General features: G+C 40.1%; 1 protein-coding gene across 2 annotated transcripts; it reads right to left on the bottom strand.

The window, feature by feature from the left end:
* Positions 1 to 2,569: 2,569 nt before the first annotated feature.
* On the bottom strand, positions 2,570 to 11,658 carry ETAA1 (ETAA1 activator of ATR kinase). Of its 2 annotated transcripts, XM_074864343.1 has the most exons (7): positions 11,380 to 11,658; positions 10,276 to 10,413; positions 9,935 to 10,011; positions 8,243 to 8,361; positions 6,115 to 7,918; positions 5,784 to 5,895; positions 2,570 to 3,869 (listed from the first exon to the last, which is right to left on the bottom strand). In XM_074864343.1, the coding sequence occupies exons 1-7, from the start codon at positions 11,630 to 11,632 to the stop codon at positions 3,754 to 3,756; spliced, it is 2,619 nt and encodes an 872-aa protein (XP_074720444.1). In that variant the 5' UTR covers positions 11,633 to 11,658; the 3' UTR covers positions 2,570 to 3,753. The 2 variants fall into 2 exon arrangements, with proteins under 2 accessions (XP_074720444.1, XP_074720443.1); XM_074864342.1 differs by having other exon boundaries at positions 5,784 to 7,918.
* Positions 11,659 to 11,939: the final 281 nt, after the last annotated feature.

Raw genomic sequence — 11,939 nt, 5'->3', positions numbered from 1 at the left:
GTTGCTGGCTTTAATATCCAGATGTTGGAGAATTAGGCAAAGGTCAAACTCCTCATGTCTGCGCCCCTGTCAACGTCAGTATGGGCTGCCCAGGGCAGTGGTGGAGTCCCCATCCCTGGAGGGGTTTAAGAGTCGGGTTGACCCAGCACTGAGGGATCTGGTGGAGTTGGGAATAGTCAGTGTGAAGTTAATGGTTGGACTGAATGATCTTCAAGGTCTTTTCCAACCTGATTCTGTGATTCTGTATGCTGCCCTGGCCGCTGGGCTGGGTCCGTGTCCAGCACCCTGCTGATGCCATCATAGCACTCTGTGGTGTGTACTCTTTTTAAGATAGATATATATATATATACACATAGCTAGACAGTTTATTTTTCACTAGATTTCTTCTAAATCTTTTAGATATTTCTGACCAAACAATATGAATATATATATTTTTAAATACAAAAAATTCCTACCTTGTGAAATTTTATTTTTGATATTGTAGAGGTTGTTCTTTGTAACTATTTCTATGCCCTAATGAATCTTCTGCCTGCATTGACTCCACCCATGAAACTATACGGGGTTAAAGTATTTCTCCATCCTTTTCACTTTTATCAAATTTGCCTGATAAAAATGGCATAGGAGTGGTTTAATTTTAATGCAAGAAATTATTTCTCTGTTTCTAATAGTGTCAAGTCACAAAAAGAAGTAACTCTATTCAATCTGTTAACTGAGAGATGGTATGGTAGGGAATTTGGGGATAGTCAGGGTGTGACCAAAAAAATCTTAGTAGTTGGTCTCAACATCAGTTAAGAAACCATGACCCCAAGAACCTGTGATTTCTATTTGGAAAGTAATGTTTAAGAAAAAACAAATTACAGGCCTTGAAGTGTAATATCTATGCTAAAAGTAGATATTTATGAAAAGTAAAATAAAAACCAAAGCCCCTCTGTTATGATTAGTTTAATAGGGGAGGGTAATGGATACATTTGCCAATAAGTGTCAAAATGAGTGTTTCACACTCATTAGCAGATTCTTTAAATATGGTTAAGCAGCACACAGGAAGTACTTGGGTAAATTAAGTGACAGTAATTGGTCAAAAAGTAGTTTGTGTCTTCCTCCAATTGGAAAGTTTGCAAAGGGTCCTTTCCACACCCCTCATGGCAACAGAATTCCCCTTGTCATGCACTGAGCTCTTATTTTACAGCTCAGGAGACAAGAGGGTTGGTTAGATGCTCCTGTTAGAGGATGAGCCACTGTGTTCTTAGCTTGCTCTCATTTTAGGCAGGCAGCTCCAGGGCCCTTCTATCCTGGGTGCTGAGAAAAATCAGCATCACCTTGGAAGGGCAGTAAGCTGGTTTTAAACTTGGAGTGTGCTCAAGGACACATAGTGGCAAGCATTCAGCATGTATCATTTTGTATGCTGAGCCTGGGTGGCCATCATGTGCTTAGCCCGTATTTCATGTTATGTATCTACAATTTATCCCAATTTCAAACCTGATTAAAAGTTAGTCCTTTCACAACAGAGAATGAAACCTCCCCAAAAAAATATTCTCCAGCACCCACAACAGTTCCTTCCTTTCCAGTTAGTTCATCTTCTCAAATCTGAAGTATAATTAACCGTATTATCCTTGAAAATAAAAATTATCCTGGTTCCTTTACAGAATTTTTCTATACAAATATCCTGAGAGGGAAAGGTTGATAAGCTTAACACCATCCTAGCAAAAGCCTAAGTTTTATCTTTTTCAATAAGATTTGACATTCTTGTGTATCAGTACCTTAAAAGCCCATTTTATAACTCTCATATTTAATACTGATAGTAGAAGCCTTTTTTCATGGCACTTTCTTGGCTAATAGTGCATCTGGCAAGTTACCCGATAGTTTAGATTTTCCTAGAACACCACAAAGACAAGCATATCCCTCAAATACACAGATCAGACTACATTCTCAGGATAAAATTTTCGCAACAGCCGCTATTTGGGGTTTACATTTATTTGTCATATGGACACGCTTCTGTCTCAGAAACTGAACACTGCTAGCAGAGGCTTGATGACACAACAAAGAGTCTTGCTATTTCATGTTATATTATCTGTCAAGGATATTATTACAGTGTTCTTTGAAAAGCTGAAAACATTTTTTCTGGGTTAATTTTCAGTCAGAGGAGTAAGCTGATCCAACTGATCATATATTGCACAACAGCTAAAGGACAGGGAGCTGCAGGCACAAGTTGTAAGTAATGCTTACTGGGCACCAGATAGGGGGTATCTTTGGTGGACTTGGGGATTTGATTTCATAAGCAGCTAGCACCAAGAATGGTGGTTAATACAAAAGCAAATTCACTAGATTGAAAACCAGTCTAGTTAAGTATTTGAGGACTCCGCTGCAGATGGTTGTGTGTAGAAGCACTTCTACCAAGGATTTCTAGTTTAAATGGATCAAAGGAAGCACTTTGTCACCACTACAGGTAGAAAACTGAGGCATGGCGTAATTGGGTAGATTACCAAGAGAGAACCTTCAGGTAAAGTCCATATGGAATTACATTTCACTCCCTTTTACCAGTTTCTGTAGTACAGTATTTTCCAGAACAGACTAGAAAAACGTAAAAAAGTTTAATGATGATTTACAAATATACAATACTTACATTTTTAGGAGTTAGAAAAATGGCACATACTACAGAAACCAAAAGCTTCCTCTAACCTTTGATACATTTCAAAATTATTTATTTACAAAGAAAAATTACAGTCACTTTTCATAGTGTCACATGTTTACATATAAGCATTTCCCAGTTGAAAAATATCTTGCAGCTTACCCACAGGCAGTTTTTGCAGTTTGAGCTCTGCACCCATCTATCACATCAAAAATTCTATCAGCCCCTGTTAAGCTGACATGACATTGCATTTTTATGTTTTAACAGCCTTTAGTTTGAAAAATATGTACAACCCATAAGGCTAAACTGATTCATATTGTTGAGATTTCAGCTGGTGTATTTTATATTGCTCATGGTTTGGTAAAATGACATAGGCTACTTTTTTAATTAGCTCAGTAACACATGTTTAGAAAAAGGTGGTCCAATTTTGTTAGCTAGGGTATTTCCAACTCTTCATGAAGGGAATTTAAAAAAAATAAAAAATAAATATAAAATGTCCTTTCCAGGATGCCTTTTCACCTTATGAAACTTTGTATTAAATTCTTCCTTCACTACCTACAGTTCTTACCTAAGGTAACGGAGACAAACTGAGCACACTTTCCCAATCCTGTTCATTTCCATTAGTTTTCTGACGTTGGATGTTTTCTATTTTGTCCTTTCTTTAAACCAAAACTTAAAAACTTTCTTCTACCTGAGAGCAAACATTAGTATTTCTTAGTCTGTGTGTACTTGAGAGTCTTTTTATAGATTAAAATACTTGCAATAAGAGAAATACAGCCAAAACACATACAGTCTGGTTTTGACATCTTCTACTTAAGCGTGTGTACAAGCACTTCCATGCTCTGATGATTTTCAGACTATACAATTTCAACACTTAACACTATGTGAGCTCAGTACAATCTTCACTGTGTTGAAGGTAGTTTGGGACTACACATTTACAACTGGTAGTTTTTAATTAAGACTAAATACCACCAGAGTATTAGTTCTGATTCAGGCCAAGATTTTTTAAATTGAGAAACAGAAAAAGCTTGCCACCAGCAGCTGTGAACAGAGTTTAAAAAGTGTCTTCCAGCATTACGATATTTCCATCCCAAAAACTTACTCCATACACAAAATAAACTCCAAATTCAAGTGTCTTTAAAGAATGCCTGCATTCTGGATTTTCTTCGTGCAAGAGCTTCCTGTTTTTTTCTTTCAATCTCTTCTTGAGAGCATTTTCTATTTTTTTGTTCCACCACAGACACTGTAAATAAAAAACATGTATTAGGAGCCTTCAAGTTTGTTCAATATGTATTTTAACTTATCTGTTTTCAGTGTTTGAAGATCTATGGCAAGAGCACACTATTCTGACATACCAGGCACCCAAGTTAAAAATGGCTCATCTATCCTGTCCCCAAGGCAGGAAGGGGAATAAGATGCATGACCTTTGTAGTGCCTCTGATTACTACCTCCCAGTGAAAATACTGGGATGCAGACATTTGCTTCAAGGAAATGTTACTTGGCTGCCCTTCAAGTGAACCTTGTGACATCAGGAGTCAACATAGGAGATGGTGATGGGTTAAGAAAATTAAGGCTATCAGAGTGAAAAGGGCTCTACAATTTAGTAAGTCAAGCAGAGATATGGGCATGGAGATGGTATAGACACAGGGGTCAGATACAGTACAGGTGTCACACAAATAAAACCAGAAAGGTTGAAAAAAGGTCAAAAGTGGCAATAAAAATTGGCAAAGGAGACAAGAACATGATAGCTAAGCGTAATACTTTATATGTTGTGTTACGGAACTATAAATTCCCATACAATAAAATCCTGACCTCACTGGAACCAACAGGAGCACTCCCTGCACATGTCAAGAATTTTACAGTTTTATACACCAATTTCCAATTAATGAATTTTTAATAAGTAGTCTTTCAAACTGGATAAATAAAACAAAGGGTCTCTTTGCTTCTAAAAAAAAAAAAAAAGGGGTCCATGAAAAATTACATATTATTTTTTGAAAGGATCATTTAATGTCCATCTTTTTGTTACAGCAGTGTCCTTTCACCAAAAATTTAAGATGAGGACAGTTGTTGTTTATCTGTAAAGAAAATCTATGCTATTCTTTTTCATTCCTTTATTCTCTAGAACATTCCACAGAATGATGAGCTACCTGTCCCCTCCCTTCCACCTTAACATCCAGAATTGATATTTTCCATTTATCTGCTTCTTTGCTGCGGAAGAAACACAGATAAAATACTGATTCTTCAAATAATGCTGGCTGATAGTTTGCAGGAATTAATGTGTTGGTGTTTTGGTAACAGTGCTTCCTGAAAACTGAGATTGATACAGTACACTCTAAATGCACATTTTATCAAAATTAACGTTGATTAAAAGTTGAGCCATGACATCAAGTAAAAACAAGACTGACTGGCACTTGCTGGTTCTGCACTTCCCTAGCAAGTAACACCAGTGCATCGAATATAACAGACTGTCGCTTGATGATGGAAAAGTGACTGACCTCCCCTCTAGATGAAAGGAAATGTTAGTGTTTAGACTGATAACACAAGACTATTTCACTGGCAATTTTAGCCACAGAGCAAACAACAATACAGGCCAAGGTTTCAGAAACGTTGAATGATCTGAGGTTCCAATTTCCAGGTGTACAATAATAAAAAGAAATTGGCATTCTGTATCTCCTGCTGCCTTCTTTCCCTGCCCCACCATTAACTGGGGTTTTTACAAATCATGGCTAAATAATTTTTAATTTTTTTCAAAATGAACACCAAATTAAAACACAGATTCACACTACAGTATTTACTACGTATCAAAATAGTAGTTTTTAAGTAACAATTTAAGAATATGGTATGCTGAGTGCTACCATCAGCCTTTCCTTATCACAGTGATTCTGAGTGTCTATGGAGAGAGAGGGTGAAGTATTCAAAGAAGTGGAATGAAAATGGGAAAGAGAAGTCCTTAACTACAGAAATTCCTAAGATGTGTCACTACAATTTTATTTTGGAGAAAATAACCTCCAAATTCTCATTAGAACATTTACTAATGCCTAAACTGAATGAATATTGAAGCTTACTGTAAATTGCAACACAGTATAAATTTCTCTGACATCCTGATTACAGTAAGAAAACAAACACAGTCTAACAGTGATACAGTAAAGACAAATACCTGATGTAGGCAGCGCAAAAGACTCTGAAAGGTGCCTCTTGAAAGGTGGTTTCTTATTGTCAAGCTTGCTGTGCAAAGTCACATTCACATGATTCTTGCTTCCTTCCAAACCCTGCAGAGTAATTCCAATGCCAGAATGACTCCCTGGATTTTCAGACCCTACATGAACAGCACCCTGAGAATTGTTAGTCTTTCGGAACTTAAACTTTGAAGGCATAGCTGATGTTTTCTTACCAGAACTGTTATTTGACATCTTTCCCATATTATACAAAAGATCTGGGCTGTCTGGTATTTTGTTACTAAAAACATTTACTGCGTTAACAGGACTTACTTCAGAACCAGTCTCTCCTGCCGGCACAGAATTTGACCTGTACCATTTTCCTGAAACAGTCTTTGTAGCATCTTCAGAAGCAGCTTGATGACAGTTTTTAGACAGTGTGTATTTACACTCCATGGAAGTACCCGAGATCACAGTTAGAGGACTTGAGACATTTTTACAGTTCACGATGTGACCTGTTGTGGCCAGCCCTCGTGTAATCTTTGAGGAAGTCCTACAAGAATCATTCAGTGAGAAAGCATCCTGTTTTGCACTTGGTTTTTGTGCCAAGAGGAGATCAGGTAGTCCTTGCTTAGATGGTGGGAAGCTGTTATCAGCATTTGATCTGGAATTAATACTGGCTCCTTGGATAGTTTTAGCTCTTTCATTTCCTTGTTTAACATCCTGGCTCTGAGTCTGCTTTTCTATATCATCACACACCTGATACAACAATTCATCATCCTCACAGTTTGCATCCCAAAGACTATCGGATTCACAAAACATATCTAATATCTCATCAGAGAATTTTGGTTCATTACAGTCATCAAATGACAGAGGACGTTTCTTTAGTATTTCAACTTGATTTAAGCGACCTGTATTAGCCTGGTTAACCACTTTAGTTAGATCATTCGGTTTCATATTGGTAGAAACACTGGATGATTGACAGAAAATATTGTGTGTGTTATCCCCAGGTTTTCCAGTCCACTGTCTATGAGGATTAGATCTTGAAGGAAAAATAGGAAGAGGGTCACTTTTATGCTGAATAGCTTCATTTCCATTCTTCACTTCAGATTGTGTTGAAACAGGAATATAGTTCAAATCACTGTTTTGAGCACTTTTCCAAACAGAATTTATTTTATCTGGCTTGACATCACATTTGCCATGAAAGGCCATGGTCTCTGTCTTTGAGTTCTGTGTCTTATATGGCTTTTGTAAAGAAAGAGATTTTACAACATTTCGTGTGTTTTTACTAGAATGTTTCAAAGGTGAAAACTGCAAACTGTTAGATTTGTGAACACTCCCCAAACAAGTTACTGAATTGCAACTACTTCCTTCCTTTGTTCTGCTAGCATCACTGAAACCGTGCACAGATGGATTTGCAGGAATTGGTGCTTCTTCTGTACTTATCAATTCAGGATTTTGGGTTATTTGCATCACAAAAGAGTCATCTGCCAAAAAGTCTGTATCCCAGTCATCAAAGTCATCATTAACTACTCCAGCATGCTTATTGGAGACCACCGATTGCGTCTTCAAAGAAGAAGGATTTTTTTTTGTCAAAGTGTGAGTATCAGGTTTTGGAAAAGTCTGGTTCACATTTCCCAGTGAACACGAAGTATCTTTTTGATATGTCTCTGAATTACATTGTTGCATGTCTTTAATTTGCTCAGGAAGTCGTTCCTCCTCCAAGGTGCTTTTATTTTCATGGAAACTGTCATTTAAACCTGATAGTCCTTGGCTCAACTGTCCACTACACTTCTGGGTAGAGCAGTCAAAAAGAGCATGAAGGGCTATTTCAGCCTCAAGGTCTATAGACTTTTGACTGCTGGATTGACAGGGCTCTGCAGCAGGGATGCCAGTGCTCTGGCCAATTGGTTTCAGGGACAGAGCAGTATCTGTTTCAGAAACTTCACCAAGGAGTGATTTCAGGTTCTTCGTATTTACTTCATCTTCAGAATTATTTAAAGACTCTGAGGCGGTCTGGATGAAGTCATGACCAAGCTTCTCTTGTTCCTGAACAGCATCTAGCTCTACTAGATTTTTATCAAATTCCTTAGCCAATTTCATGAGTTCCTCTTCAGGATTTTTTATTTTAAGGTCCCTAGATTAAAAAAAAAAAAAATACAGAAGTCAGACCTACTGAGAAAGTTTAGCCGAGCTCAATAACACAATATGAGCTCTTCATTCTCTAGTTTAACACCTACAGAGAATATGACTGAATCCCACCGCTTTCAGTGTGCAGTCAGCATGCAATCTTTTTGATAATTCCCAAGAAATACTCCATTAAGAAGAGATAACAAGCCCAAAGTTAAAAGCACTCCGTATGCTAATGTACAATTACATGCTTCACTATACATAAAGGAACAGCACATATGCTTTTTCATGAAAGCCCAGCTGTGATGGGCAAGACAAAACTCTAACTTACCTTGTACAACTTAACTTTGTCCTAGCTCGCACTTTTACTGCTCCAGGTGTACAGGGAATAGCATCCTCACCAATCCATGTCCCTAAAAGGGAGCCTTCATTACAGGCTGCTTTTTCATCCTGAATGATTAGATTTATAATGCTTAGCAATCTGATTTCAGATAAAGATGGGACTAGACACACACCTTGTATTAGTTAAAGTTACTAAACCAACTAAGCTGGATCAAATCTGTTGAAAGACACGGATAGGAGCTAAACCAATACAAGCTAAGTGAGATAACTGCAACATTGTCTCCTGATAGTTGTATCACTTTAATTATATCAATTTAAAACAGGAACTTCAATTAAAATAACTGAATTTTATATCGGTGCTCAAATCTAATACTCTATTTACTTCAGGTTTACACATAATCTGCAATATTCACATTACAAGCTGTGATCTAGTTTAGTATACTACTAAGGAGCTAGCCAAGATGTACTGCCTTTATCCACTTAAAGCAGCATTAACAGATCAGAGAATCTGCAAATCATATTCTGTATGCTTCCAGGAAAAAACTGAACTCTTCCATTACAATTCATTTACACAAGGAGCCTGTAAACAGAAATAAGAGAAGTTTAAAAACTAAATGAAGTTGTTTCGGAGCTTCAAAGTTCAGGCTTGGATGTGAATTCTGAAACCGAAGAGATACACTACTGCAGTGGTAAATTGTCTAGAGGGCCAGAGCCATGGGATGGGGGAAATTACTGCATGTAAGCCAGCAAAAGTAATTTGAACTTTACTAAGTACCGGGGTAGTTTTAGGTAGGTTTTCTTTTCCTTTGTAAATTTTTTTTTTTTTTAAGAAAAACCCACGAGCAACAGATAGTTGCAAATCCCTGTATTATTTACGACAGGGCTGTAATCATTTAAAAAGAAGGAAGTGGCATCCCTTATCAATGATTTTCCAATTCTTAAGTATAATTTGTCACAAATATGCCAAACAGTGAATACATTTTAAATGGCTCTGTCAAATAAGCAGGCATATTTTGCCAGCTAAATACTACAGAACTGTTTTAGGCATGACATGTTCTCTTGCACTTAATAAAAATCAATCAATAAGCCAGCACTCTTATTTTCACTTTCCAGGCTGTGGACATCAGGTTCACAGCAAGAGGGAGACACCAAAAGCATAGATCTTAGGATAAAAAGGAAAATTATTTAGAATAACAAAGCAATGTTACTATGTTTATATTATTGTGGAGTTTCTCTCTCATCTGAGCTTTGTGCTTGTTCTTCAGCAGTCATCCAAGACCATTCAAAATGCTTAAAAACAACTGCCAAGTAAATCCAGTATGTGAAGAAACTCTTACCTTTAACAGATGAGTGATTAGGGATAAATAAACACAACAGTATTCCTAAGTCCGGGGCAATAACTTGTATTCTGAACGTAAAACTTTCTAAAATGGAGCTGCTGCAAGTCCACTTTCTTAATATCTCCCTTTTTACAGCATCTGTGACTCATAAGAGCAACCAGTCAAATGCTATGCTCATGATTTTAATTCAATCCAGTTTTATGAACATGTTAGTAGGTTTCTACACACCCAATTCTTACCATGAGACTACTGTAACTAAAAGTAGGACTTCACTAAAGCTGTAGCACTATTTTGTTTGATTACTGCAGATGCAGAGCATTGTTTTAGAAAGTAAGAATTACCTGAGGTGCAATACGATTAACAATTTCTGAAATTTCTACTGCGCATCTACTGGTGGACTGTTTGGTTTTTCCATTGCCTATGAAAACAAACAAGAATCCTTCTTAAAAACTGCAAAACAATTCAATTTATAAAGTGCAGTATATTTTGAATAATTCAAATATAGGTGTTGGAATGAGAGCCCGATTCAGCACTATATTAAAGAATTTATGGGGTTTTAATAAAAATAAACCCAAACAACCTAACCATGAGAACATGAAGGGACCTTTTTTCCCCCGAAATTTTTGTAACTTTTAGTACACTCCCACTGCATGTCTTAATATTACCTAGTCGTTAATATTACCTAGTCTGTGTGCAATTGGTGAATGAGGATCCCAAAAGATTTCTTGCTGTATATCGGTGTCATTAACAGGAGAGCTGAAAGTAGGTATTCGGGATTTCCTACTCAACGATCTCTTTGGTGTTTTATGTAAACATGACTCTGTGTAAACAGAAAGATGATCCTTATTAAAAAAAAAATAAAAGGCCAAAATAACTTCAAACATACAACAGGACAAAGCACAAAGAAGATGGTTTAGGAACTTTCAGAATAAAAATAAAGTTCACTCATCCACATTCCTTTACTTGAAACAGGAGTATTGTTCACAACTATACGTTTAATGCAGAACATGACTCTGTTTGCCAGTTACATCACCACAGAGATAACAGAGCATCACATGACACTGACAGCTATGTGCTCACTATCTGGTAAAGATGCGAACTATCAATCCTCCTACACGAGGGAACATTGACTCCAGCTTACATTAAGAGAAAACTATGTATACCTGTGTGGGAGAATATTTTGTATTCTTGCTTGCTGTGTCTTTGACCCAGTCTGATTTGGGTCACAAATTTAATGGGCCACCAAACAGTTCTGGGTCACAACCTACCTTTGTCTCTACTTCCTCCACTGGGCCTTTTCAGCTAGGCCTGTTAAAAGCAGGAATACAGCTATTCAAAACCAGCTAGCAGCTGTCTCGGATCAGTAGGTGAACTGAACACACTATGTGAAGCTCCACTAGTCACCCCTGCCTTTTAGAAATGACGTTGCAGATGTGGAAGCCTACGGACATAATTTTAAAAGATGTAATTACTACGGTGAGAAGCATCTCAGGAGATGCTTGGCACTTAAGCGCTTAGCACGGCTGGGCTTTATCCTCTCCTCGAGTAGATTAGCGTCCTCAGTCTGTTCTGAGTATCTGCTGCGGGAAGATGCTCTTCATCACTCCTTGACAAGAAGAGCCCCTTCCCGCCGCACACGGACGGGGGAGGGCGGGGGATTGCACTGCACCGGCCCGCTCCTCATGGGCAGGCCGCGCCTCGCCCGCGGCTCCAGGGGTGGCGGCCAGGGCAGGGCCGGGCCGGGCCCCCGCCGGCGCGGGGCCCCCAGGGGCCGCTCCCGCCGTACCTGCAGCGCCGCGCACCGCCGCCTCCCGCGACGGTGACGGCCGGGGCGCCCGCGGCGCCTCCCCCGCGGGCAGGCCTCGGCCTGCGCCACCTTCCGCGCCGCCGGCCTCCGCCTCCTCCGCCTCCTCCTCCGCGGGGGGCTCCGCCGGCCGCCGCCGGGTGAGCTGCTCCTCGCCGCCGCCGCTGCCGCCGCCGCTCCGCCTCCTCAGGGCGGCGGGCCTGAGGCAGAGCCCCTTCCGCCGGCTACCGGGCATGGCGCGCGCTGCGGCGGCGCCGCATCCACCCCGCCACCGCCGGCACCGCCATTTTGCCGGGGAACCCGCCGCGCCAGCGCTGATTGGCCACCGCTGCGCCGCCGAGAGCGGCCATTGGCCCCGCGCGGCGGGGGCGGGACGGCGGACGCGGCAGGGAACTGCCGCGGGCCGGCAGCTCGCGCCGCGCGCCTCTGGCCCCGCCCCTTCTCGCCGTGAGGCGCCTTCCCTCGCCAGCGCGGGCGCCGCGACGGCCGGTTCTGCCTCCGCGGGCAGCCCTCGGCCGTGCGCGCTCACAACCTGCGGCCCA

Source organism: Strix uralensis, chromosome 3 (genome assembly GCF_047716275.1).
Source record: "Strix uralensis isolate ZFMK-TIS-50842 chromosome 3, bStrUra1, whole genome shotgun sequence".
In the NCBI taxonomy this organism is placed as follows: Eukaryota; Metazoa; Chordata; class Aves; order Strigiformes; family Strigidae; genus Strix; species Strix uralensis.
The sequence above is the reverse complement of the archived record's forward strand: the minus strand, read 5'-3'. Positions and strand labels throughout refer to the sequence as shown.